The sequence below is a fragment of the Eptesicus fuscus genome, chromosome 23, assembly GCF_027574615.1.
Source record: "Eptesicus fuscus isolate TK198812 chromosome 23, DD_ASM_mEF_20220401, whole genome shotgun sequence".
NCBI lineage: Eukaryota > Metazoa > Chordata > Mammalia > Chiroptera > Vespertilionidae > Eptesicus > Eptesicus fuscus.
The window spans coordinates 27460047-27487888 of NC_072495.1; the positions used below are offsets into that span (position 1 = coordinate 27460047).

At 61.3% G+C, this 27842-nt stretch overlaps 2 protein-coding genes and 1 long non-coding RNA gene across 8 annotated transcripts; 2 read left to right on the top strand and 1 right to left on the bottom strand.

Annotated features, from left to right (window-relative positions):
* Positions 1-406: 406 nt before the first annotated feature.
* Positions 407-10774, bottom strand: CCDC92 (coiled-coil domain containing 92). Of its 2 annotated transcripts, none has more exons than XM_054712568.1 (4): positions 10710-10774; positions 2822-2967; positions 2369-2410; positions 407-1618 (listed from the first exon to the last, which is right to left on the bottom strand). In XM_054712568.1, the coding sequence occupies exons 2-4, from the start codon at positions 2949-2951 to the stop codon at positions 870-872; spliced, it is 921 nt and encodes a 306-aa protein (XP_054568543.1). In that variant the 5' UTR covers positions 2952-2967; positions 10710-10774; the 3' UTR covers positions 407-869. The 2 variants fall into 2 exon arrangements, with proteins under 2 accessions (XP_054568543.1, XP_054568542.1); XM_054712567.1 differs by lacking the exon at positions 10710-10774 and adding an exon at positions 10379-10471.
* Positions 6725-8686, top strand: LOC114228259 (uncharacterized). 2 transcript variants are annotated; one of them, XR_003614400.2, is made up of 4 exons: positions 6725-6834; positions 7380-7505; positions 7827-7977; positions 8447-8686. It is a non-coding gene; the product is annotated as an uncharacterized LOC114228259 (long non-coding RNA). The 2 variants fall into 2 exon arrangements; XR_003614401.2 differs by having other exon boundaries at positions 7380-7486.
* Positions 10563-25098, top strand: ZNF664 (zinc finger protein 664). Of its 4 annotated transcripts, none has more exons than XM_054712565.1 (3): positions 10563-10664; positions 11768-11892; positions 22637-25098. In XM_054712565.1, exon 3 carries the CDS (start codon positions 23211-23213, stop codon positions 23994-23996), a length of 786 nt encoding a protein of 261 aa, XP_054568540.1. In that variant the 5' UTR covers positions 10563-10664; positions 11768-11892; positions 22637-23210; the 3' UTR covers positions 23997-25098. The 4 variants fall into 4 exon arrangements, with proteins under 4 accessions (XP_054568540.1, XP_054568539.1, XP_054568541.1 ...); XM_054712564.1 differs by lacking the exon at positions 10563-10664 and adding an exon at positions 10768-10813; XM_054712566.1 differs by lacking the exon at positions 10563-10664 and adding an exon at positions 11045-11229.
* The last annotated feature ends 2744 nt before the right edge of the window (positions 25099-27842 follow it).

Sequence of the window (27842 nt, forward strand, 5' to 3'; positions counted from 1 at the left end):
GTGAGCTCGGTGTTTAATTCCTGCGTGAGCGCCCTCCCCGCCCCCCTGGGTCTGCGGGGTTGGGTGCAGAACGGCCAGCTCCAGGACGGCGGTGCTGGGCGCCCTTCCTTCTGCGCCGCGGGGCCGGCCTGGGGCCCACCGGCCGACAGGCGAGGGAGGGGCGGGCGAGCATTTGCGTGCCCAGGGGGCCCAGCCTGGGCTACAGACCCTTCTCGGGGGTAGCTCTGGGCCGCGGGAGAACAGACTCCTCTTTTCGCAAGTGAACCCCCTGCACCCCTCACGGGCCACGTCCCTGGTGGAGGCCACCGTCTGGCGAGAACACAGCAGTTACCGGAGTCCCCACCGTCTCCCTCCCCGCCGCCTCCCTCCCTCGCTGCTTCAATAAAAGACACAAAACAGAGAGGAGGCAGGTTTAGAAAATAAAGTTTGTTGGGATCTTGAACATTTTGGATAAAACTAACAAAAAATATGAACACACATTCAGGTAGTGGTGATATGAGAAGCAACGTCATCTTATTTAGTTCCCGTGACATACACATACGCCTGCCGCCAGGGCCCGGGAGAGGCTGTCGGGGTCTCCATGGGAGTGGCTATCTGACCGCGTTGACACCGAGCAGCGTGCAGCCTGCGGGCCGCTGTCCACGCGCGGGGACACGGGGTGGGCGGGAAGCAGGCCATGCGGCACAGGCGTTGGGCACAGCGGCTACAACGGGAGCTGCAGCGGGACACGGGCACGTGGGTGTGACAGCCGGTGGTGGGGAAGTCTGGTGGCGGGTCTGAGGAGTGTGGCATGCGTGGAAACTAAACAAAACGGCGTGGGTGGACGTTCGGAGCGGCGATCACAGTGTGGCCAGCGGTGGCGGGCAGCCTCACACAGTTCTGTCCGTCCCCGAGTTCTTCCTGACGGCCGCGCCCCCGCGCACCTGGTCCACCGCCAGCGTCTCCACCTCGGGCTGCGCCTGCGGCGGGGCCACGTGGTGGATGCGGTGGGCCACGCCCACGTGCACCTTGTGCTTCTCGCCGGAGGGGCGGTCGGACGCGATGGGGGGGATGACCAGGGGCCTCTCCTTGATGAGGTGGACCTCGGCCGACTCCCTGGCCAGCAGGAACGGGGTGGGGTCGGGCATGGCGTCCACCGGTTCCCGCAGGAGGAGTTTGCGGCTCTCGGCCCCGAATCTGTAGACCTCGTCAAACTCGGGGTGCAGGGGGGCGGAGAGGCTCTTCTTCATGCGGCGGCGGGGCGTGTCGGGCAGCTTGTCCCTGGGGGGCGCGGGCTTGTAGCCGGCCAGCACGGGGCTCCCGCCGGGGCTGCCGTCCGAGGTCCCGCTGGAGCTGAGCAGCTTGCGCTTGGTGGCGTGCAGCTGCGAGGTCAGGTAGGCGATGGTGCCCGCGCGCTGCTCCAGCTCCCCCGACAGCAGGCTCAGCTTGTGGCTCTTGAGCTTCAGCTCCTCCAGGTACCGCTTCTCGCGCTCCCGCACGGTGGTCTCCAGCACGGCGATGGCCGCGTTCCTCTGCTCCAGCTCGCGCAGCAGCTCCTCGTGCTCCTGCTCCTTCGCCCGCAGCTGGGCCTCCAGGTCCTCGCAGCGTCTCTGCAGCTCGCTGCTGCTGCGTCCGTCCCCTGGAGGCACAGGCACAGCCGGGTGAGAGCCCGCCACGGGGACGGCCGAGGACCCCCACGGGGCGGGGCCGGGTGCCCGAGGCCATGCCAGCCCGAGGCCCGTTTATTGTATAAAAGAAGCCTCCAAGCTGACCACCCGCCGTGGCCGGACGGGCAGGCTCAGCGTCGGCTCCTGAAGGCGCACACGGGAGACGGGAAGACAAACGGCGCTCAGGGCCCGGCCAGCACCGAGCCTCGTGGACTGGGACTCCGGCGAGGAGCTGGGCACATGCGTGTAACTGCCCTACAAACAGGCTACTTAGAAGGGGCGTCTGCACTCAGATGTGGACTCTGCTAAGACCCCACCCCGTGCCGGGAGCGGGCTCGTGACCCCGCAGGCCTGCCCCGCCTCCTGCCTGGCTGCCACCCGGCTCCGTGTCTCCGGGGACCCCAGGGTGCTGGCTGGGAAGCATTCCTGGGACTGGACTCTGAGGCAGGACCCCCACCACGTCTGGGGCCACCTGGTGTTCAGCCCCCTCACGGCCCTGGGCCGCCCTGCGCCGCCGCCTGGTGTAAGTCACGCCGACGACAGAAGGGCCTGTATTCGCTACAGAAACCGGGAAGCCCAGGGGGGCGTGGAGAGGCCCCAACATTCACGTCACTCCTCCAGCCCGCGGCCCTGGGAACACCGGGGTCCCCGCACAGCGCTCCGGCCACGTGCAACGCCTCCCCGCGGAGCAGGCGCGTCGACCCTCGGGAGGCAGTTCTTACCTGTCTGTTCCGAACTTTTGAGGGTCAGCTCGTACGTTAAATCTGAAAAGGAACCACAGGCGTTGGTTCTGGGTCACAGCACCCTGCAGAGGCCTGGTCCGCTCTGAACCGAGCCACCAGCCGGGGAGTCCACGCGGGCGGGTCGGGGTTAGGGGCAAGCGTGACAACAGCGGAAGCGATCAGTGGCCACCGCCCTTCTCAGGGTCCAGAGGGAACCCCCTTCTCCCTGAAACACACCCCATCACCCACATCCTGCCAGCAGCTGGCTCTGCTACGTGGCGCTCTGCGCTGCGCCCGGGACCGGCTGCCGCTCTCCTCGGGCACAGGCCGTGGCGGGGAGTGCGCACGAGTGGTCCCCGGTGATGGGTCACCCGCATCCGAGGAGAGGACCCCTCACTGGCCTGGCGAGCCAGCCCGCCCGAAGCGTCCCTGCCCCCCCCCCGGGCGCGGCACCTGTGCAGTGCTGCTGCAGCCGCCGGATCTCGGCGTGCAGGCCCTTGAGCGTGCCCGCGTGCTCCCGCTGCAGGAACAGCAGGTTCTTCTGCGCGCTGTGCAGCTGGTTCTCCAGGTTTGCGGCCGCCATGCTGACACGCGGTGACCTGCGGGGCACAGAGCTGGGGTCTCAGGCAGCGGCTCCCTGGCTCCCAGAGACGTGAGCAGAGGCCCTCCTGAGAACCGGTCAGGGGAGCACCCACCGTCTCCCCGGGAACACTGAGCGCCTGGGACCCGGGGAGCACATGAAGCGAGGCCTCGGAGGGAAGCCCCGGGTTTCAGAGCTGGGCCCCCGTCCTTCCTGGGAACTTCCCGAGGAGCATCTCACAGGGCCACGTGGTGACTGCAGGAGCCTGGCGTCTGTCCCCGAGCCCCGCCCGCCCCACCCCGCAGGCCTGTGACATCAGTGACCAGCCGCTGGCTCAGGCCCTTGACTGTGACTGGAGGAAGGCGTCCGGCAGAGCTGCCGGCACCCACGATGCCCTGCCCACGCGGGACGGGACGCGGACCATCCTGAAAGCGATCCTGAGGGTGCAGAGCCGGGGCCGCATTCCCCAGCCGCTGCGGCAGAGCCCGGGCAGAGGGAAGCCCTCAGGGCCCCCAGCGCGGCACCGTGCGGGCGGCTCATGTGCGGGCACACAGGAGGCCCAGGGTGGCCTGCTGGCTGTGGGTGGCACCAGGGCCCCCGAGCCTTCAGTGCCCAAGGGCCTTTGTCCCCCAGGCCGCCTCATCTCCTCACAGGCGCCCTGCTCCCAGCACGTGGGAGGCACGGGAATGGCACATGTTCACCTTCAGACAGCTGTGTCGTGTGGCAGCCCACGCCAGGGCCCACTGAGTGCCCTCCCCCTGCCCGAGCCGCACTCAGCAGGCTTCCCCCGGGGCTGCTCCCGAGAGCGACGCCCATCAGTCGAAGCCGCAGCGCCCCCATCGGGACATGAGCCCCCCCCCCCCCCCCCCCCCCCGGCTTCGGGACGGCCGGAGCGACAGTTCCGAGCCCCCGGGCCACGTTTCTGGACGGAGAGGAGCAGTGGCTTTGCTGGCAGGGCCCTCGCCCCCCGAAGACGGGAAGTGTCTGCTCCGATCCACCAGCTATGCTTTCGCTCCCCAAAGCCGTGGGGGCAGGGCAGTAACGTCAGTATCGGGGACCGCGCGGGGCTGCGGACGCGCTGGAAGCAGCTATTTTAGATCCAGGTCAGGAATGAGGTACGACCATTCACACGAGCGGCTGCTGTGCGTGAACACTCCGCAGGGCGAGAGCCTGTGGGCCTTGGCGCCCCTGCGAGGTCCGGCCCACAGGACCCGCCGGCTCTCAGCACCCGGCCCCCGGCCCCCGTGACTTCCCGGGGAACCTGTGCTGCCCCGCCGACGGCGGAAGCACCGCCACCGGGAAAGGGAAGGCGGGCCAGGGACGGGGCGGGTGGGGCGTAAGAAGAGGCGACTCCCAGCAGGGGGACGGTTTTCCAAGCCGATCTGTGGACTCGGAAAATGCCAGGCATGGAGGACGCCTTCGCACCAGCTATGCGACACTGTACGTCAGGATGAGAGATGGAGGCGCGAAGGTGATTCCTCAACCCAGTGGGTGACGAAGCAGGAGGGACAGCGCTTGGGGTGCTGGGCGGCACTTGGGGTGCTGGGCGGCATTTTGGCTAAACCCGAATGCTGTCTCGTCACCTGTCATGACCGCCAGCCCACAGGACGGCGTTCAGTGCGCAGGGCGGTCCCTACGGGGTGTGGCAGTAGCAAGTGCGTGGTCACCGTCGGCTAAGTTATGCTGATGTGACGAGGGGTCACCGTTACACACACACCCTCGGCGGACTCCAGGGCGTGCCGAGCCGCCTCTGGTGGACGTGAACCAGCAATCACTCCCGTCGCTCAAGAGGGAACCTCACAGCAGGGGGGGGCGTCCCCTGCGGGCCTGGTCTCCGCGCCCACTGGGAGGAGCCGCGCAGGGCGGCGCCCGAAGGGACGGCGAAACCTGCTTCTTACCCTGAAACCACCCACTGGACACGAGAGGGTGCGAGCAGCAGCCCCAGGCCAACCAGGCCACATGCTGGGTCTAGTGCCCGCTCTCAGGGGCGGGGCTCCTGCTCCGCTCACAGCATCCGGGTGAAGCCGCGGCGTAAGCGGGAGGCCGGCGGCTTCTCTGCACACGTGAGCTCAGCTGCGTTACCCGAGGGGCCGCGATGGCAATGGCACCCAGAAGGCGGTGTCGCGTTCAGCAGTCCCCAGGGCACTTTGGTGACAACTGCACGTGTGTGCACTTCAGTACATAAAACCTAGCAGGGTCTACAGCAAAGGTTAAAAGATTGCTCTCAAGGTGAATTGTGGGTGGTTTTTGCTTTTTAAGAATTCTATTTTGGTGTGACCTAAAGCCCCTGCAAGGTGGGGCCTGTACTTCATAGTCAGGAAGGAATCACACAGCGATTTCTCAGAAAAGATCATCGCTAACTCCCCCGAGCGAAGCGGCCTCCTCTGTTGGAGTGACACGTCCCGGGCCGTCTTAGGTGGCTGGGTCAGGAGTGTGCCAGACCAGGAACCAACAGGAAGGCAGCTTGGACAAAAGCAACAATTCAGCAACCCAAGAACCCGGGACATGACCACGGCGCACGTGAGTACCCGCCCCGCACGCATTCCGTGTTCCCCGATTCTCGGACGTTGCCCAGGATAAAAGCAAGGCCTGGCACAGCTCTTTGGAGCCGACAGCCATTCCCTGCGGAGAGCACGCCGCCTGCGCTGGGCCGCAGGAGCTGTGAGCGGCCTGGCAAGGAGACCGGGAAGCGCAGCCACAGGCGGCCTGCGTGTGGGGTCGCTGACGCGGCGCTGCGGCCCGTCAGCTCCGCCTTCAGCTTCGACTGGCGTCCACTTACAAGCCCCGGAGGGCCTGCGCGCTGGGCGGGGCTGAGCCTCCGGGCGACCGAGTCCAGGGAGGAGGAGGTCTGTTCCGGTTGTCTAAGCGTCGCTCAGGGGCTGTGCGGGCGCAGGTGGGCAGAGGCAGGAGCCCCCTGGTCCGGGGCACATGACCTCTGGGGGTGCCCTAACAGATAGATGCCCACACCCCATGGCAGCCCCCCCAGAGGCAGGAGTGCCAGCACCCCATCTCCCGACCAGGAGTCAGCGCCACACCTTCAGGTTCAGAAAGGCTCAGCGGCCCCGGTGCACAAGGAGGCCAAGTGGCCGGTGGGGTGCGGGGCTCTGCTCGGCCCTCCCCCTCCCGCCCCTCCGGCCCCTCCCGCCCCTCCGGGGTGACTGGCCCCGGGAGCACCCGGGAGCCTCATTTCAGGGGCTAGAGCTGGAGGCACGTCACCTAGACAGCGATGGCACGCGTGAGCTTCTCAAGCTGCTCGTTCACCAAGTCGCTCCGCGCCAACGCCACCTCCCAGCTCTGCGCGCACGGCGCCCGGGGCACTTCCCTCTGACGGGGGGGGGGGGGGCAGAGAGAGCTCCGAAATGCCTGAGAGCCACCAGCAGCCCACCAGACACCTAGCCCGTCACTGCACCCCGGGGGCACCCACTGCTGCCGCTGGCGGGCCGACGCTTCTAAAGGAGACGGACCCTCCGTGCAGGCGTTTACCTAGATCGTCACTTGCCAGGACTGTGCTCGGACGGCTCAGCATGTCCACCTAGGGCGGGGGCCTCGGACCTTCCATCCGGCGTCCCGGCGTCCCGACAGGAACGATTCCCGTTTCCGTTTCCTCTCCGTGACTTGCTGTGCCGTGCGGGGTGAGGCAGGCACGTTTTCCAGGTGACACTCCAGCCCGACTCCCCTAATAAAGGGAGGTTCTCTCCACTCGCTGAGATTCTTTGTGATGTCAGGGAGGGAGAGAACTCCCAGAATCCCCCATTCTCGTTCTTCGGTGAGTCGCACACGAAGTGCCGGGGAGGAGGAACTCCCACAGAATCCGGGAAGGTCTGTCCTCCAGAGCGAAGGCGGCACGCGGGGTCCGGATGAGATGGAGGGACGAGAGGGGTGCCAGGTGCGCAGTGCTGTGTGTGTGTTTAGAAACGTTTCTATTGAGTTGAGAGAGGAAGGGAGAGGAAGAGGGAGACAAACATCCATCAGCTGCCTCCTGCACGCCCCCTTCTGGGGATGGAGCCCACAACCTGGGCCTGTGCCCCGACCGGGAACCCATCCACGGACCTTGGTCATGGGTTGACGCTCCGGCGCTGAGCACACGGGCTGGGCGGGGCGTGCTGTTTCGGAGCTTGCCGTGGCAACGCGGTAGCAGGTACACGAGCCGGTAGGCATGAGCCCAGCAGGAAGAACTGAAAACAGCGCGACAAGGACAGATGCACCTCACACGCGCCCGCCGGCTGCCCGAGAGGAGGAGGACGGGGCAGAGGAACGGGAGCTGTATTCCATTTGCGGGGTTTTCCCAAGAATGGGGTGCCACCGGCCTTTCCCTTACGCCCTCTGCCTCGCGCGGCGGCTGCTCTTCATGGGCACTTGGGTCTCGTGAGTGACCTCAGCCTCCCGCCACGGGATTAATGAGAACCCTTGGTCCGTGACACGCTCTTCCAGGCCCGCCTTTAGATGCTTCCGGTAACAAGCCCCCGATGGACGTTGCTGGGAGCGCAGGCATCCTGGCTCAGAGGGCCCAGCTTCTCCAGCGAAGTCCAAGTTCTTAGGTGGTGTCAGCTCCTCCTGGTCCGTCTCACTCTGGCCAGTGGGGCTCTTGGTCCGTGGGGAGCGGGGGACTCGTTTTCCTCCCCGTTTCCATCATGGGCAGGATGGTCGGGGGGGCCTGCGGGGCAGGCGCCCGTCTTGCTGGCCGTGGAGTGTGGGGGGGCTGGTGTGTGTGTCTCCCATGATGCTGCTCGGCTGGCTCTGGGGGTCACGGCTTGGTTTTACCTTCAGCTGCCAGCACAGACCACCAAAGGGCCCCGGGCACCTCCTGTGGGCGGGCGGCCTCTGCTGTGCAGCCCGGGTCAGGTTTCAGGGATGAAATAATCAGAAGCTAAAATGCAGAGCGAGCACAAGAGCCAGCCCTTGATCGGAGCCTTTCAGAAAATAACGTCAGCTGAGAAAAACAAGCTATTCACCTCTGCGACCTGCTGACTCTCCAAAGACTGACATCATCCCGTTCCTAAGAAGGGCTTTTAAAGACTCCTGGCAAAGGGTAATTTTCCTCCTGAGTAGACGTTTATTACAGAAAACAAAAGCCACAGGAAGAAATACAAGTCACGTGTCGTTAAGAGTCTCTTTAGGGAAAACATTGCTGCGGAGACTTGTGACCGGCAGGCCCCATACAAATGCAAAGTGGGCTTAGGGTCCTCTGGCCCGGCCGGCCCCTGCCACAGGGAAACCTTCCGGGGTGCGGGTGGTGCCTGGGGAGGGCGCTGTGCCCACGACGGTAGAAGCCGGCAGGGAGAAAATGAAAAAGACCACAATGCCCTCCCATCGGCCCCAGCGGGACTCGGAGGCGCCCCGAGGCCTCTCGCACAGCGCAGCGGGGTGATGCCTCCCGGGAGCCGTTCCTGCCCAGCGGAAGGGCCGGGCTGGAGGCGCCCGTCGGAGGCGGCTTTGCTTTTATGCCAAAGTGAAGTCCGTCTTCCCGTAAGTCCGCAATGTTCCCTCTCGGCCCTCAGAAATCGCTCTGACTCCGTGCAATCCCTCTGCTCACGGCGTATCCTGAACACCAGGAGACAGCTGGGACACATCCACTCCCCCGCTCGAACCTTCCGGCCGGTTTGACGTTGAAGCCGGAGACGTGAAGGTTGGGGTCTGACTGACTGACTGGCTGTCGGTCTGAGTCAGACCCTCCGGCACCCGCGGTGAGGCACCGAGGGCGGGCTGCCCCTGGGAGCCGCTCCAGTGAGCAGACGTCCATCATGTCAGCAAACGGAGCTGTCCCCCAGGCATTAGGGACTTTTCGTGGCTGACCTTGTTCCAGATAGGAGGAAAGGGCCGGCTTTTCTTGCCAGCAGCGCGAGAAACTGCTCTATGATATAAAAACAACTACTTCTTCCACGCACGGACCCTGCTGCAGCATCAGTGCCGCTGCAAACTCACTCAGCGAGCGAGTGATGATGGAGACAATGATCTTTAACCAACAGACAACAGGGAGGAGTCAAGAACCCAAATGGATGATCTTCTGTCCTAAGTAAAAGAAGTCTTTTTTCTTAAAAAAAAATAAAAGAGAATTAACAATAAAAACATCTCGTTTCTAAGAAGCTTGTTGGTTAGCTTGATGTATTTACATGTGCTATAGCAAACATCTGATCCCTGTTCTGCACTCCAGGTTTAAAACACAACTAAACTAAACTTACTGAGTAACTATAACATGGTGCACAGGAATAATAAAAACGATCGTACTTTAAGGCTTTCCAGTCGTGTGGGTGTATACACACACACACATACACACATACGTAGCTATCACAAGTCTTAGAACCTTCTACCAAAAAAATTTCACATAAGATGAACATTTAAGCCAAAAGAGAGATAGAAACTCAAAACCATCTTTCTCCTTACAACTCAACGGCGATGCAGGCGGGTTCTTGACTGTGCCAAGAAAAACCACTGAATAAAACAGTAGCAGTGCTCTTTAAATAAAATTTGAACTTAAAAGTCTTAAAACGCGACCATTCTGGCCTTGACGCCCGCCCAGGTAGGTCTCTGGGAACACGTACCATAGAGCACTGCAGCCCGGCAGCTACAACACGGATGACCACAGCCAAACCACAGGGGTGACTGTTCGCTCTCAGGCCGCCGCGTGTGCACGGCCATCCTGCTCACCAGCAAAGCTGCGAACGGAGCGACACAGGCCGCGCGAGCTGAGCCAGAGCGGGGGGGGCTCCCTGGAGCCCCAGCAGCTCAGCGGCCGGGCCTGGCGGAGGCTCCCTTTCAGGAATCACAGTGTTATTTCGGGGAAACTAGAGACCCCCCTTCCCCGCAAGCGTCGGGAGAGGCCGGAAGGCAGGGCGCTTACGTAAAGGGTTCCCGGGACCTGCGAGGCCCCGCAGGGCAGGTCTCTAACGTCCCCAGGGCGGTAAGACGCCTTGGAAATGCGGGGTGGATTCAGCCGGCCTCCTCCCCGCGGCCTCCCAGACAGAGCGGGCCGGGCCCTCGGGCGCCCCGGGTGCACCTGCAATGCGGATCCCTACCCAACGGTCCCACCCGGCCCGGCGGGGGCGGCGCCAGGCCGGGCCTCCCCGCCCCAGCCCATCGGCCCGGCGGGGCGGACGGTGCGCAGCCCGGACGGGAGCCCCGGAGAGGCCCCCTCCGCAGAACCGGCTGGAAGACTGCGGGCGGCGGCGCGGGGGGCGCGCGCATCACTTTTGCCCTCCTTCCCCGCACTTCGTCCGCCCGCGCCCCGAGCTGTTCCCGCAAGGGGACCCCCTTCCCCACCCCCGAACCCTGGGGCTGGGACGGGGGGTACCCCCTCCCGCTGCAGCGGGGGCTTCAAAGATAATCGCCATGAACTCCTGTCCCGACAGGTGCCCCCGCCGCCCGCAGAGCCTCCCGCAGGCCCCGCCAGGTGAGCGGGGCTGGACTCGGTCACACCTCGGGCCCCGCCTCACCTGCGGGCGCGGCCGGCGCGGTCCTTCAGGCGGCTCCCCGCCTCGGCGCGGTCCTCGGGGCGGGCGGCGGGGGCCGGCGGCCCATGGGCGGGGCGGCGGGCGGGGCTGGCTCCGGGCTCCGGCCCTGCCCCGCCGGGCCGCCCAGGGAGGTCAGTGGGCGCCGCCCGCCCGGCGCATCTCGCCGGCTCCCACCCGAGCGCCGCCGCGGGGCACGCCGGGAGCGGCCGGGGCGGCGGGGGAGGCCGCGCTGACGGGGCGGGCGGCCGAGGCGCCGGCGCGGCGGCGGGTCTGTGTCTGCGGGGCGGGGCGGCGGCGGGCGGTCGATACTCACTGGGCAGCGCGGGGGCGACGCGCCCGTCCCGCAGCCGCGGCGGCGCGGGGGGACCGCACCGAGCGGAGGGGCTCTGGCCGGTGGGACGCAGGCGCACAGCTCAGGTGCGGCCGCACTGCGGTTGCCCCGGGTAACGCGGGCCGGGCCGGGCCGGGCGGGGCGGGGGGAGGAGCGAGGCGGCGAGCGGGAGCGCGCGCGCCGGCCGGGGCTCGGGGGGAGGCTCGGGGCGGGGGAGGCTCGGGGGGGGGGTGGTACCCAGGACCCGCCTGGGATTGGGGGGAGGGCGCGCGCGGGCAGGCGCGGGGGGCAGGGGCGCCGGCCGGGCGGCGCGCATGCGTGCGGCGCCCGCTCCCTCGGGCCCGCCGGCCTGGTGCGTGCGCACGCGCGCTGGCCCCCGGAGGCGTCTGGACGTGCGGAGCGCGCGCGCGGCTCGGAGGCGCACCTGTGAGGTGTCCCCAGAGGAGAGGCGGGTGGGTGCGCGGAGCCCGGGCCCGGCGCCTCCACCCCGCACTCGGAGTGAGTTCTCGGCGGCCGGGCTGCGGCCCCTTTCTTCCTGTTCTGGACCCGGGCGGGGCGCCGGGCGGCCGTGGGGGGCAGGGGCGCGGGCTCGGGTGGGCAGGCGGCTGAGGGGGTTCAGGGAAGGCCAACAGCCCCGCACTCGGGCCGGCCCCTGGGCGCCGGGGGGGGGAGGAGGGAGGGCCGGGCGGCCGGGCGGCCCCTGGGCAGGCCCCGCGGAGGGCAGCGGGGTCTCGGGCCTCCGCGCCCGGCCTGGGCCGCAGCGCCGGGCTGCGGGGAGCGGGGTTCACAGATGGCGGCCGGGTGCGCGGCGCAGGCTGGGCAGCGGCAGGGCGAGGCCCCGCGGGAGCCGGACTCCCGAGCCGGGCCCCATTGTTGTGGCCGCCGAGGGAAGGGGGAGCAGAACCGCTGCCGAAGCCCGAGGAGCGGCGCCTTGGAGCCTTTCCAGGCGGGTCCCCGGAGAGGCGGCCATGGCCCGCCGGGGGCGCGGGGCGCGGGGCGGCGGCGGGGCCTCGCTGCAGGGTGTGCTGTGGGTTTTCCAGGGCCCGGCGGCCCCGCGGAGCCCGGCGAGCATCCGGCGCAGGTGATGAGGAGCCCCCGGCGCGGAGCGCGGCCGCCGCTGGACGCCGCCATTGTCTGACCGCAGCCAGGGCCGCTGCTCACCCAGGTAAGGCGGCGGCGGCGGCGCGGGCGAGCCCCCTTCTCTCCCTTCTCTCTCCCGCATCCAGGGAGGCCTCCCCTCTTTCGGGACTGCGGTTTCCTTCCTGTCCCTGCTTCTGATTAACTCAATATGTCCACCTCCCAGACATCCCCCCCCCCCCCCCCCCAATCCGGGCTCATCTTCCCGCATCTCTGCCAAGTCACCTCTCGCTCCCCTCAAACTCGGCTCCTTTGTGGGGCCCTCCCCGCGGAACTCGGAGCAACTCGCGGGAGGAGCCTGCCCCGCTCTCCGGGCTGAGCGCCTGCTCATTGGTTGTCTTACCGCAACAAAGGAGGCCAGAAAGTAAAAAGAAAAAAAAACCCACAAAGCCCAAGCTATTGCGTTTTTTGCTGTTGAAGGAACGTTTTGTGCTGTGGAGGCGGTGCATTGTTTTAACAGGACCGACCTGGTTGTGTTGGCATGTTTTGTCTCCTCCTCTAGACGGGACCCCTACTTCCTGTATCGATGCAGAGCTTTTTAAGAGCAGGAAAATGACCTTGTCCCCCCCGCCCCGCCCCCGGGTTAATTTAAAATGTTTTAAAGTAATTTTAAAGGGGTCAAGTCATACATTTTTCTTGGTAGGAATGCCAGCATCACGGAGATGGCTCAAGTCTTTGCCGACCAGCCCGTCTCCAGAGTTAGCAACCATAGCGTGTCCTTCCAGGCCTTTTAAGAGACGTGGACGAGTGCGTGTGCGCCCACTCACTTGCATGGCCTTTGTTTTAACTGCTGGGCGCTCCGCCTTCCATGTCCGCAGGTGGCGAATGGGTTAACGCAGCCCGGAGAGCTGCTGCCTCGTGTCCCCCAGTTTGGGTGGCCGTGGTTTACAGAGCCATTTCCTGCACCGGTGGCGATTGAAGCTCTAACTTTGTATCTGAAACAGCCTCCCGGGCGGGCGCTGGTTCCCGGGGAAGGCAGTTTCAGTGGAGCACCCGTTACAGAGTTCAGGGGGAAGTGCTCTCTCGGGTTACAGACCTCCGCACGCAGCCCGCGTCCCCCTCCCCCAGCTCACTATGACTCGACTGCTTCCCGTCCTGTGACCTTGGGCAGGACGCGGCTCCCAACCTCCGCTCCTGCCCCTCACCTGGTGGTAATCCTGCTCTCTCTGCTCCACGGAGCTCAGTGCCATGAAGGATGTGAAAGTGCTTTGCAGAGTGTAACGTGGTTTATAAATGTTGGTTTTATTAGCTTTTACGATCCAAAGGAATTTTTTATTTGCAATATAATTTATATTTTCTCTTTTGACCAGATGTGTGTATTACAGAATACCAGAGATCGCCAAGATTGCCTTTTAATTTGTGATTTTTGTTAGCATTAATTTTTATCAAGTGCTGTTAATACTTAGACTTTTTAAAGGATATTTTACAAAGCACATTTTTTTCTAGTGCTTTACATGCCATAAAAAATAAGGCATATAAATTTGTTGGCTACGAGTAAAGTATCAGCAAACTGAACCCAGCATCAAACAAAACTCCCCTAATAGGCAACGAAACTTATTTCCTAGCGAGATAAACGTGTGTGCACGATTTCCGGCGGCGGCGGCAGCAGCGGTTGCGTTAGCTTTCACGTCCACCGGGTAAAATCGGTTCTTCCTGAATTTGTAGGCAGCATCAGAAAGAGTTTAGGCATTTATATACTGGTTGAATGAAGGGATGGATACCATTTTAAGATGTAAGAGATGCAGTTAAGGGTCTTGTAAGTATTTTTCTTTCATTCAGATGTACTCAGTGCTTGTAGTGTGGCCAGAAAAATCATCGTGTGCTTGTCCTGCTGGCAGTTTATGGTCTGCGGTGGAGGGGATGGGAATGAAATGCAGGCACTCAGACTGCTCGTATGACCCCAAACTGTATCTGCCATGCAAGTTAAGTAGCACCTGCCCCAGGATGGGGACAAGAGGACCAAGTTTTAGGTTGTGGAGAGAGGGCCCCGGAAAGATCCATCCACCCTTCCTCCCCTTTACAAAAGTAAGTTTTCAGCTGAGATCTGAAGGGAGAGTAGGCGTTAGTGTGGAGTGAAGTGGGGCATAATTTTCCAGGCAGGGGAATGGCATGTGGGAAGGCCCTGGGGCGGGGGTGGGGGGTGGGGAGTGCTTTGCCCACTCCGGGACCTGAAAGAATGCCTGTGGGTGGTTATAGGGGGGGAGAGGGGGGGAGAGCGAGGCTGGGTGGGGGGAGATCAAGGCAGGGCCTCTGGGTCAGGCAGGGTCTTGCAGGGTGGGTTCAGGACGGTTTATCCAGGGTTGGGTTTTAAGCAGAGGAATGACATAATCAGATTTGCATTTTCAAACAACCACTCCAGCTGCTACACGCAGAATGTGGGGGTGGGGAGTGGAAGTGGGGGAGACCAGATAGGCCCTTTCAGAGGTCTGTCTGGACGAGAGCTGGTCTTGACCTTGGAGTTCACATTGAATTCAAACTACCAACTAAACTAAGGTCAAAATAGGTATTTTATTCTTTTTTCAAAAGTCCTCATTTTTTTTATAAAGTGGAATGAAAAGGCACATTCTTAATGCAAAAAATACACATAAATGTTAATGGTCCACATTATACTGAACAAGAAAATAATCAAATTTAAAATTGGGAAATTATTTAACACGGGTTTTCTAAGTTTTGTCAAAACAGTAATACATGAAATAAGAGTGCGGTGAGGGTCCGAAATGAAAAGAAGGGAAATATTTTGTAGGTGCTATTGGCTACAAAAATGAGAGTTTCTGAAAAACAGACCAAAAAACGTGAGGATGTGATTGAGGACACATGCATACCGAAAAGTCACAGCTTTATGAATTCCAAACAGCCTGGCAAACTGAAATGGAGAATAAAGAGCAGGCTCTGCTCACACTGCGCCAGGAAACACACACACAGGTCCAGTCCCACGGGGACAGGGATCACCGCGCAGGGAACCGGAAGCACTGGAAAGGCTGTCTAACGCAGAGGCAGGCGGGTCCCAGGGTGTGATGTCTAAGCACAGAACTGGGCAGAGTGACTGAGGAACGAAGCAGCTTCTAAAAACCGAGGTGGATGTGTGTGTATCGCCGTGGCCTGGGTGGGTGGTAGGATATATTACTAAGCCAAAAAAGTAAGTTTAGTTTTTTGTAAGATACCAAAAAAAGAAAGAAAACTCTGTGTGTGTGTGTGTGTGTGTGTGTGTGTTCTGAATAAAGATAGAAAAAGTTTGAGGACCAAAATATTTGAGAAGGATACATTGTAACTACTGAGGGAAAGTCATGGGGGGACAGATTTTTAAAAAATACGTTTTTATTGATTTCAGAGAGGAAGGGAGGGAGGGAGGGGAGAGAGATGGAAACATCAGGGATGAGAGAGAATCATTGATCGGCTGCCTCCTGCACACCCCGTACTGGGGATCGAGCCCACAACCCAGGCGTGTGCCCTCAACTGGAATCGAATCCAGGACCTTTCAGTCAGCAGGCGGACGCTCTATCCACTGAGCCAAAACGGCTGGGGCCAGATTTTTTAATTTCACATGCTTTTTCATTGTTTCAGGTTTTTCCTACAGTGAGCATTTACTTGGGTAATTGTATAAAGGCCTAAATTTAGACTAAAAAAATGACAGTCCCTGATGGGAACGTGGTAAAAACGTCACACTTCTCTACAAGTGTGTCACATCCCCCACGTGTAGCAAGCGCCGGGAACGTGTTTATGTTTGATGCCGAAACCAGTGAGGACCATCACCGCATGCACAGGTGTGTGTGGCAGAATTATTTCTTTATCCTGTTAATCCTCCCCTGAGGATGTTTTCCCATTGATTTTGAGAGAAAGTGGAAGTAGGAGTAGAGACACAGAGGCCTGAGAAAGATACGTCGATTGGTTGCCTCCCGCATGGCATGCGCCCCCACCGGGGCCAGGGATCGAACCTGCAGCCGAAGTACGTGCCCTTGACCGGAATCAAACCTGTGACCCTTCTGTCTGCGGGCGGACACTCCACCACTGAGCCAAACCAGCTAGGGCAGTGGAATTATTTTTAAGGGTGCGTTTGTAGAATGATTAAGTTATGATTCATCAGCTTGGTAATGTAGGGCCATTAAAATGTTTATGTAGAAAATGTATTAAAATGTTTATGACACAGTTAAGTGGAATAAAACCAGGACACAAAATTACATACATGATAAGATGAAAACTCTCAAACAAAAATCCTAACAACTGTCCACAAAAATTTATGGAGAACAGTCTAGAAGAAATTAGGTGAAAATCCTTAAAATTGTGCCTTGGGAGGTAGGCTGTGGGGTGATTTTAAAAGTTTACTTTTGTGGGTGTTTTCTAGGCTCTATGTATTACACTTACAGTGGAAGGAACCTTTGCTTTTAGGGAGTACATTGTGCCTAGGACATGGCTAGCTGCATGGTGAAGAGACGTGTGCACTTTACCGGGAAGACGAGACCGGCCTGTCACAGGAAGGCGAGCTCTGAACGGCCCCCTGACGTCTGCCGCGCGCAGTGGTTTGGTGTCAGTGGAGTGTCTGGGTTAGCTGGACTGAACTTGTTACTCCCGCTATTGGGAGGACAATTGCTTCCGAACCGTGTGCAGAGTAAGAACGGCTCCCACTTCTAATTTTGTGCCCGGGGAACAAACGCAGGCCCTGAACACGGGCCTGGGGTTTCCTGGTTTGACTCCTGTTCGCTCACTGCGTCTCTGACACGGAGAGGCCGGCAGAGAGCGAGTGGGGCTTCCGGGTCTTTGGGGTGAGGGGGGGCAGCCCGGACCACGGGCGGAGCATCGAGAGCGCAGTCGTGAAGCAGGGTCCCAGAGGCTCCATAGAGCGAGCTCGGGGCCCCTCGGGCGTGCACGGTCAGGGAGGCTGAGCAGGTTATAACGGGGTGTGGACCCATTCACTGACCAGGTGCTCCTGGGGTCTGCAGTGGGTCCTGGGAGTGGGGAGCCGCGTGTGGTTTAGTGGGCGCCCAGGCCACGAGTGTGGCACAGAAGGGAGATGTTGGCGGACGTGTACGGGCCCTGGGAGCACGTAACATCCACGTCTGAGGGGAAGGGCGGAGTCAGGGAAGCCATCCTGGAGGAAGTGGCGTCTGGGTGCCACCTGAAGGTAAGCGGACAGAAGTGGGAAGGCCTGGAGGTAGGAGGAGCTGGGGTGGGGGGGGGGGGGGGCGTGGTGGAGGCCAAGAGAAGTTAGGTTTGGCTGACCTAGGCTGATGGGCAGTGGTGAGAGAGGAACCCGGGGAGGGGTGGAGGAGCTGACGTCGCCCAGAGTGTCCGAGCCACGTGCATCAGTCAGGAAATGACACTGGACGTTCACGGCCGGGCACAGTGTGAAGTGGGTAGGACAACCGTTTTGCATTGGAGAAGATGACGTCAGAGGGGCAGGGTGGCGGGAGGCAAGACGGGAGGGCCTGTGAGGGTGTCAGGACCAGGCCCCCTGTGGCACCTGGGACGGGGGGGGGGGGTCCTGCTCCAGCTGGGGAGGGAGTAGGCTTTGGTGAGGGGACAGGGATGGACAGGCTGCGCAGAAAGGGCGTGGGCGTGCGGGTTCTTCCCAGAGAGGCTTTGCAGGCGTGACTGCTGCAGAGCTGGGCTTCGCTGCACAACCCCATGACTGAAACCAGCGTTTCTGTTTTTCTTGGGATGTAATTAACCGTCCAAATCGTTGAGGTTGGAGAATGCTGTCCAGCTCAGACCGGGCCGTCGGCACCTTTCACGTGGAGAGCCTGACTGGGCGATGTCGCGGGTCTCTGGGTTCATCGGCTAAACTGCCTCTCTGAGCAGGTGGCGGCTTCTCTGGAGAGCTGGGGTCCTATTGCCGGTCGTCCTGGTGTCAGACCGCTGGGTGTGATCTGTTGATGCTGTCCAACTGGTCCCTCCCATAAGGAGGCGGCCGGGCCGGGAGCGTGGTCCCTGTCTCCACCCCGGCCTGGAAGTCACCTGGCCTTTGGGTTGTCTTAGTGCATTCACGCTGCGTAACAAACCGCCACAGCCTGGGCGGCTCAGACAACAAGCATTCGTTTCTCACAGCTCTGGACGCTGCAAGTCCAAGGTCAAGGTGCCGTGGAGTCAGTGTCTGGTGAGGGCCCTCCTGGTCCGTAGACAGCCGTCCTCTCGCTGTGTCCTCTGTGTCCTCACCGCGGAAGGGGTGAGGGAGCTCTCTGGGGTCCTCCCAAAGGCTCCATCTCCTGATACCATCACATGGGGGTCAGGTTTCACTGTGTGAATGGGGGGGCGGGGGGACACAAACAGGCAGTCCCCCTTCCCAGTGGGACCTCAGGAGAGTCTGACCGGCTCCGCTTTGGTCCCATGTTCACTGTCGTTCAGTTCGTAGTTGTGGGCCTTTGGGAGCAGATTCGCCTAGCGGCGTGCTGAGCCCGGCGGGCTGGCCGTGCGTGCCGACGAGGGCACTGGTGCGAGTGGCGTCCTGGCACCGCGGAGGGACTCCGGGAACGGACAGGACCCGTAGTTGAAATGGTTCAGAGGTGTGATAAAGGGCCCAGGAGTGGGACTGGCTTGGTCAGTTGAAGTCGTTCAGCCCGGGTTTAAAGTATTAGTCCAGTTAATCCACCTGGAGGAGTCACAGGCTGGGAGACCAACGGCTTCAGTGGATTCCATTTGCTCCTGGAAGAGAGATTTTACAAACGAACCTAACCTGGCGGCGTATCGGCAGCACGCAGAGTGCATGCATTGCTTCCCAGCGGCGGTGTTTCCGCACCTCCATTCCCACTGGAACGCGCCCCGTCTGTCACCCGAGACATTCGGTGAAGCGGTCCTGGAGCTCATTTATCTTTCATGCCCCTGCAAGTCCAGGTTCATAAAAGAATCATTGCTTATTTCCCGTCCTGCTCTGCGGTGCCGCCCATGGTCCTGTGACAGGTCATACGAAGAAGGCCTGGAGCCAGAGCAGACCTGCCCCGAGGTGAGCGGTGAGACCGTTCATGAAGGTCACCTGGCTCCTTTCCTCTGACACCAGTAAGCCCTGGTGCGCCCTTGTCAAACTTCCTTTAGATGCACAGTTCACGCGTGCAGGGTTAAGCCTCATAGGCTTTAAGAACATTTCACGGATTCCAAGTACTTGGCGTCAGCTGGCAAACAAGCCAGGCTTCTCGGCTCACCGTCTTCAGTAACCTCGGGCCTGGGGGAGGCCCCAGCTCAGTTAGACCAGGGGAGCTGCAGGACGCAGGCTTCGAGGCTTCATGACATGAACTTCAAGTTCCTGAGGGCTGCTGACAGGTGCTGGGTGCAGGCGTGCGGCCGTGAGAACGGGCTCCTGCAGAAGGTCTCCAACCGCCGGGGCAGGAACCCGCCGAGATGGCGGCGCTGGTGGGGTGTCATTTGGGAGCAGAGGGAGCCCACATGCACCGCTGGAGCTCTCCAAGCAGAGAGTGAGGGCGTGTGTGGCAAGAGCGGGTCCCGGAGGCTGTGGGGTCGGGGAGCCAGCGGTGGGGGGGGAGGTGGTCAGTGGGTACAGTGTTTCTGTTTTGCAAGACGAATGTACTGTTAACACTACTGAACTGTACGCTTGAAAGTGGTGAAGATGCTAAACTTTTTGGGTTTTTTCACCCCAAGTTTAAAAAATCCATTAAAAAAATAGCCAGAATCCCAAATCCCAAACTTCTTGAGCTGCCACCTGCTGTGCCACTCCCACGCCCCGTGTCCCGAGGACAGCCGCCGGCATTTGTGTGGCCCCGGCCAGCCCGCCGTCCCCTCCGCTGGAGAGCGGGCCCGAGGGCTGCGGGCTTTGCTTCCGCTTCTGCCCAGGATGGCGCGAGGCCTCCGTGCTGTCCCTTTCTGGCCCGAACTCGGCCTTCGTCCCTCTGGGCTCGCTGTTCCCGCAGAGGGAGGGGGAAGCCCTTTAGTCGCTGAGTGTCGTCCTCTGAGATGAGAGTCGTTGGCACTCAGACTGCCGCCCCGAGCAGGGCCCGGCTGTCCCTCGACGGAGGGAGACCACAGAGCCTGGCAGAGGGAACGGACGGGGGCCGGTCCTGCAGCCGGAGGACGCGGTGCCTCTGCCGTCCCAGCACGCCGACTCCCCGGGTGTCCTGCGGTGTCCTGAAGGGTTCCTTTTCCCCATCGGTGTCCCTTGCAGAGGAGAGCTGAGCACTGAGGCGCTGAGCCCCCCCATGCCCGGCCGCATCACTGGCGTCGGCCTTCCTCCCCGCTCCCCAGAGGAGTAGCCGCTGAAGGTCGCCCCGCCGGCAAGTGTCGGGCCCGGAACTGGACTTGGGACCCGGACTGAAGTCCGGTGTTGCGCCCGCCAGGTTGTCTCGCTTCCTGACAGGTGCGGGTGCACGCTCAGCCCGGGAGATACGCCTAGTTGGTGGCTCACGGAGGGCCATCGGGCGTCGGGCCGCGGGGAGAGTCACTGAAGGCAGGTGCGTTTTAAACCAGCCCCGGGCAGGGAGAGCCGGGGGCACTGGCACAGCCTCGCGTGGAGGAGCTGGGGCCCGGGTCGGGGAGCCTCCAGTGAAGGGACGGACGTGTCGCACCAAGTAAGATGAGGGAAGCGAGGGAGCGCGTGTGTCCGCAGGTCCGCCGCGCCGTGGCACTCCGTCGGTGCTTCCCCTCCCCTTCTCCAGTCCTCACAGCCGTGTTGTCGGCTTGTTTTCGGGTCGGTTCAAGGTGAGCGCGAGCGCCCTGTGCCGTCCGGGGCGCGTCTGGAGGAGGTGGCGGGAGGAGGGCATGTCTGTGCTCTGGTCTGTCTGCCGTCCCTCAGCCGCTGGGCTCCCTTCGCTGTGGAGGGCGGTGGTGCCCGACCCCCTGACTGGGGAGCCCACCCCCCAGGGGCTCCCCGAGACCACCCCGTCACACCCAGCACAGCTGGCTGTCCTGTCTGCATGGACGTCTTGGATGAGCGTCTGTGTCGTGCTGGACCAAGTTCCTGAGGGAGGCACCCGTTATGTTTCTGCTCTCTGTCCAGGCGGGGCCCTGGCACAGTTAGACCCTCGAGAAGCATCTGTGGTTGGCTGACGGGAAGACGGAGGTGACGGAGCTGAGACATGGCTGGTGGGGAGCTTACTAAGCGCAGGAAGCAGGGAGAGGCGACGCCAACAAGGAGGCAGGCTCACAGGGACCCAGGTCGTGTGGGGCGAGGCTGCTCCCTGAGGCGGCGGCGCTGGGCTGAGCCTGGGTGTGAGAGACGCCAGCTCTCTGAGGCGGGAAGCGTGGGCCTGGGGTGGAGGAGAAACAGGCTGGGCAGGTCCGAGGGTGAGAAAGGCTGGAGGACTGGTGTGTGGTGGCGAGAGCCTAGAGGCGGTGAGATTGGGTAGAGCCAGTGGCCGGCACCTGCCCAGCCTGAAGGCTGTGTGCATTTAAAGAGCTGGCGGGGGGGGGGGGGCACAGGGAGGAGGGGCAGGGTGAAGCAGAGACACGTGATCGAGAGGCTGTGGGCAGTCTGCGCCTGGCAGGGGGGTGCAGTGGCGGTGGAGAGACGGAGGAGGGGGATACCAGGTGGTGGGAAGCGGGGGGGGGGACGACCTGGGTGGGGCAGTGCAGTGCAGGGAGATGGGGGGAGAGGAGGAGCAGTGTGAGGGGTTGGGTTTGGGAAGGTTATTTGGGGTGTCTGTAGCCGGGCTGCAGATGAAGCTGGAAGCCGAGCTCACGATGTGGCTGAGTTACTGGCGAGGTTGTAGACTCGGAGAAGAGGGGTCCCCAGTTGGAGCCCTGGAGCACCCCTACATGTTGAAGTCGGGCAGGGCAGGCGTCTCCAGTGAAGGCGACGTGGTGGGCAAGGTGGGGGGACGGCGGCTGGGGGTGCCATGCAGGCCGGGGGGACGGTCACAGTCCCAGATGCTGGAGCTGCTCCGTCGGCACCAGGTGCCCTGCGCAGCTCACTTCTGCTGACGGACTGCGTGTCACTGAGGACAGAACACGCGATGAAGCGGTGGCTGAGGCGTGATCCTGACCCTCAGGAGCCTCAGGTGGAACCGGTGCGGTTACTTCCTTCCGTCTGCTCCTCGTTCTGTTTGCTGTGTGTGTTGTCCCATGTTGTTGCCAAAAGACTGGAACACGCACCGGAATGGGTGCAGCGGGTCTGGGGGGGCAGAGGGCGCAGGGGAGCCCTCGGGGATGCGCTCACCAGGGGGAGCTCCTCCCTGCCCTGACGGACGTGCCGTGGCACTCCATCCCGGCTCCGGAGGCAGAGCAAACCCAGGAGCGATGCGGTCTCACAGCGCTGCTACTTTGGGGGGCTCTCGGGAGAGACTGCCTGGAGTCTCACTGGGGCTCGGGGGGCAGCTGACACGGCGATGCAGGCGGGGAAGGGGGGTCAGGCACAGGAGGGGCGCGGGGAAGGCCGGGCAGGACTGGCGTTGCAGGTTCAGGATCTGAAGTTCCTCAGGAGCGCACAGGACAGAGACGCGCCTGAGCCTCACGCCCTGTGTCCGTTCTCCCCGGGGACTGCGGGCGGCTCCGACCCGGTGTGTGGGCTGCGGGAGCCGCAGTATTGCCCTCCCAAGTCCCAGTGGGGGTGTTGCTTCTGGTCCTGTCTGCGGGCTTCTGCGGGCTCCTTTCCCAGGAGCGGCCGCTGTGCCCCGGTGTCTGTCGCAGGGAGGGTGGCGCTGGCTGTGAGGCGCTGTGCACAGGAGCCTGACTGCACCTTCTCTCTTCAGACCTGCACCCGCGGACCGCGCGCGGAAGACGGGGTCCCTCCGCAGGAGCAGGGCAGGTCTGCGCTCACATTGACACCCGCTTCGTCACGGAGCCGGCGGCAGCCCTGGGCAGCAAGGCCCTTTCACCGCCTCTCTCTGTTTCTGTCGCAGGAGCCTGGAGTGGCGCCTGGGCAGGGAGTCCTCAGCGCGAGGAGCCGCACACCTGGGCCCGAGGAACTGGCTTCCGGGGAAGGCTCCGGCGGACGTGCAGGAGGCGGGATGTCACCCTGACTCTTCCCGGGAGCCTGCGGGGGGCCGAGACCAGCACGGAGCTCTCGGCCTCTGCGGCGAGGGACGCTGTGCACCGCCGTCCGCGCGTGAGAAGTGCGAGGCCATCCACGCGAGGGAGCTTCCCGGGGCTTCCAGACGCCACGCAAAGGTCTGCAGCCGGAGCCCCGTGCGATGTGGACCCTCAGGACCCAAAAGGGAGCTCTGCGTTCATGAGATGCGCGCGGGCGGGCGTGTCGCTGCGTAGTCGGTAGTGACCGAGGGGGGACACTATGCAGGAAGAAGCCTTCCCCAGGAAGGCAGGCAGGGCAGAGCTTAGGCCGACCTTGAACCCCCCAGCAGAGCGAGCCTGAGATAAGCTGCCGGCATGGCCAAGTGCGAGGCCCGGCGACCTCGCGGCCTGTAACTAGTCGCCGCAGGACCTTTCTCCTCTCAGCCACGATACCAAATAGGAAACATGATCTACAAGTGCCCCATGTGCAGGGAGTTCTTCTCTGAGAGAGCAGACCTTTTCATGCACCAGAAGGTCCACTCTGCCGAGAAGCCCCATAAGTGCGACAAGTGCGACAAGGGCTTCTTTCACATATCAGAGCTCCACGTTCACTGGAGAGACCACACGGGGGAGAAGGTCTATAAGTGCGAGGACTGCGGGAAGGATTTCAGCACCACAACGAAACTGAACAGACACAAGAAAATCCACACGGTAGAAAAGCCCTATAAATGTTATGAGTGTGGCAAAGCCTTCAATTGGAGCTCACACCTCCAGATTCACATGAGAGTTCATACAGGCGAGAAACCCTATGTCTGCAGCGAGTGCGGGAGGGGCTTTAGTAACAGTTCAAACCTGTGCATGCACCAGAGAGTCCACACCGGAGAGAAGCCCTTCAAATGCGAGGAGTGCGGGAAGGCCTTTCGGCACACTTCCAGCCTCTGCATGCATCAGAGGGTCCACACGGGGGAGAAGCCCTATAAGTGTTATGAGTGTGGGAAGGCCTTCAGCCAGAGCTCCAGCCTCTGCATCCACCAGAGAGTGCACACTGGGGAGAAGCCCTACAGGTGCTGTGGGTGTGGGAAGGCCTTCAGCCAGAGCTCCAGCCTCTGCATCCACCAGAGAGTGCACACTGGGGAGAAGCCTTTTAAATGCGATGAGTGTGGGAAGGCCTTCAGCCAGAGCACCAGCCTCTGCATCCACCAGAGAGTGCACACAAAGGAGAGAAACCATCTCAAAATATCAGTCATATAAAGAGTTGCTAAGAGTTAAAAATCTTAAAACCCGTAAGTGCCACTAGGAAGGAAACCCTATGAATACCTGCATTGACCCGAGAAATTGCTCCCAGAAGCCCCGGCAGAATGTTCCTTTTGAGGAGGCGTAGGTCAGGCGGTTTTTTTATTCCTACCAAGTGTGTTCCACGGCTTGGTGTCCCAGTGGGCGTCTGCCCAGGATGGGTTGTGAGGTCCCAGCCATCTCCCACTCGCGGAATGAATGCGGGTGTGCGTTTCCTGGGCTTCCGTAGTTGAGTGCTACACAGGAAACCACGATCATCACCCAGCCTCCCGCGTGTCCCAGGTACCCTGTCAGGAGCTCACGACCCCTTCTCTCCATCAGGCGTATCAGTGAATGCATTTGAAAGGGACAGCTCCCCGAGGCGGTGCTCTGGAATTTCCACTGATCCCACTGTTTGTCCCCCACTTGGCCTGTGTGTCCCGAGTCCTCTCCCAGAAGCACCACCTTCCTAGATGGCGTCAGGTCTCACTGCAGGTGTCGGGCGGCTCGGGCGCCGCTCACACCGCCCGTCAGGAGTCACTGGCAGGCACACGCTCCCTCGAACCTTTTTTTTAATTTTGTGGATTCTGCTAATCACTGTGTTCTGTTAGACTTACTTTCTAGCGGCTACATCACCTAGTTTTAACTTGAACATTTTTTTTGGAAATAGCTGAATGTAAATAGGGCGCAGGAGCAGGCGGAGTTGGAACTTCTCTGTGCCCTCGGGGGCTCCCTTGTGACTGGATCCTTCCCTCCAGGGCAGCCCGCGGGGTGGGAGGTGGGAGGAGCCACTGCTCATAGTCTCGTCCAGTGGCCCTTGGTTGAGGATTACCTATCGGTTCCCTTTTAGGCCTGGATGTCTATGCTAGTTACCCTTCATTCATTCATTCATTCATTCATTCATTCAACGAGTATTTATTGAACACCTCCTATGTGCCAGGCACTGCTGGGTGCTGGGAATGCCACTGAATCAGACAAGGGCCCCTACTCATGGAGTGACTTCTGGTGGAGGAGACAGGCGATGAGTAAACACGTAGTTTGAGGTAGTGATTGCTATGAAGAAAATAAACGGGGTGATGATTTAGAGGGGGGGAGGGCGGGGGTGGGACAGCCTTAGGTAGCAGTTGGGCAAGGCCTTTCTGGGGGCGGCGTTGGGCGGAGAGCGGGGGAGCTCTGGCTGGCGGAGCCCCGAACCCGCAGGGGCGGACCTGCGGTGTTTGGACAGAGGCGGGCGCTGCGGAGTGAGCAGCGAGGGGGGACGCTGAGGGTTTGGGCCTTTTTTTTTTTTTTTGCTACATTGATATTAAACACTCATGTGGAGGAACTCAAGGAATGTCTAGACGACCAAAAGTCCCCAATGACAACAAAAGCGGCCGCGGCCAGCCTGTCTGCCCGCCCTGTCGGCGCTGGCCCCGCAGCAGCCCTTTGCTCAGGAAGTCGTGGGGAAGTTAGGGTCTTCGAAGCTCGGACACGGGTGGCGTGTCCCCAACTGGTGTCTCCGCTGGCACAGGTTGGAAACGAACCACCCAGAGCAGTCACGGAAGTGCTGACGGCCTGAGTTTCTCACGTGTGAATTTTCTGTTTGACTGGAAGGGGTTTGTAAGGGAAACCCGCGGGGAGGGTGGGGGGCGGCTTAAAGGAGCACACGGTGGGCGGGCGGGGGAGCGAGCGGCCCCGGGGCGAACTGGTCACGTCCCACACGCTCCCCCTTACCGCGATTTACTGTAGCGTCTTCTCGTGTCCAGTAGCGCGAGGCGTTAGGGAAGCTAGACGGCTAGTGGGTAGAGAGCCTGTGCAGTATCACCGTAGTCTTAGTTAGGACGGTTGGTTTGATTTCCGGCTTGATCACTGTTAGACGGGAGCTTGGGCAGGTCACTCGGCCTTCGAGGCTGGCTTCCTCCCCAGCGAGGACGCTAGGCTCGCGGACGCGCGTTTCCCGCTGTCTAGAGTTCTATATTTCTACATAGTTGAATTATTTTATCATGCTGTTGCTGGGAAACGACTAACACTTTTGAAGCTACTAATCTTATGTCGAGCTTTAAAGTCCATAATTGTCTTCAGAAAATATTATTTGACCTACAGTATGTCCAGATCAGTTTAATAAAATTACTTTATAACAGGGCTCTGCGCCTGGCCTGTGGTGTGTGGACTCCGTGGTCAGCCTGTGTGTGTGTGTGTGTGTGTGTGTGGACTCTGTGGTGAGCACGTGTGTGTGTGTGTGTGTGGGTGTGGTGTGTGTGTGTGTGTGTGGACTCCGTGGTGAGCACGTGTGTGTGTGTGGACTCCGTGGTCAGTTGTGTGTGTGTGTATTCCGTGGTCAGCGTGTGTGTGTGTGTGTGTGTGTGTGTGTGTGTGTGTGTGTGGGTTCTGTGGTCAGTTTGTGTGTGGGGGAGCCACGCGTGCAGCAGGGTGACCATGTAATGTACAGTTGGAGCTGGACGCCTGGGTGGAGGGGTGGGTGCTGGCCATAACCTGAGTGAGGGCCGCAGGCCTACACGGACCAAACCGGGTCCCAGCCCGGATGACTGAAGGGCACGAGGAGCAATTCCGAGAGGAGTCGGTCCGCAGCGGAGGCAGCGCCCGCCCCGGGCAGCCCCCCTTGGCGGCAGCTGTCGGTTTCCACGCTGGGTCCGCCCAGGCCCCACACATCCTGCTCTTTGAAGAAAACCCGACACGACTGCCACGCTGACGGTAGTTCACGTTCCCTGCGGGCCCGTCGTGGCCATCGGTGAGGCCCCACGTGCCGTAGGCCAGCCCTGGCCCAGTCCCTGCGGGCCACCCCCACTGGCCTGAGGGCAGGTCCGCGCCCCACGGCCACAGCCACGGGGGAGGCAGCCCACACCGGCCCTTGGGCTGTGGGTGGTGGGGAAGAGGCCACACGTGGGCTCAGCTGTCACCGCGGAGCCCTCCGGGTGCCCGCAAGGACTGAGGGTGAAAGGTCAAGGTTGACGTCCAGCGAGACTTGAAGTCTCAGATACAGCTGTTCCTGTCGCTTGGAGCTGTGTTCTCCCGTGTGTGGGTCGTGTCCCACGTTGCTCGCCTGGAGTGCAGCGTGCGGGTCCTGCCTCGACAGACGGAGTGAGCCCGCCCTTCCCAGTGCAGCGGGCGGGGGGCTGCGGGCGGGGCGGAGCTCGGGGGGCCCCGGCTCAGCAGGGCTGGTTTGTGCTCACTTTCACCTCTTGGACCCAAGAATTGTTTGGGAGAGTTGACCCAATTTTTTTCAATTTTATGTTCTCTCTTTTCCATCAATCACCGTACAGATAGCTCTTAAGAACAGACACACACACACAGGAAGTAACTTGGAGAAGGCCCCCCCAAAAAAACCACGCCCTCAAATCCCATTTCACCGAACTTTAAAACTGTTCATTAGAAAAGTCAGTTCTGTCCGTCCCACCTGAGTTTGTAGACTGGAGTGTGTGCCTACTGCGCGGACTCAGTGACACTTGAGGAATTTGGTGTGTTTTTTGCTGCTGTGGACAAACCAATTAAACAAACCAAAAAAACAAACATGAGCCCGGCCGGCGTGGCTCAGGGGTTGAGCGCCGACCTATGAACCAGGAGGTCGAGCTTCGATTCTCAGTCAGGGCACCTGCCCAGGTTGCAGGCTCCATCCTCAGTGGGGGGCGTGCGGGAGGCAGCCAATCGATGATTCTCTCTCATGGTTGATGTTTCTCTCCCTCTCCCTTCCTCTCAGAAATCAATAAAAATACATTTTTAAAAAATACAGAAAGTACGATCATACTACACACGGTAAGCCTAGTGGAAGAGAGAGCCTTCTCGACAAATGTTTAGGGCACAGCGTCCTGGGAAGACCTGTACACGTGT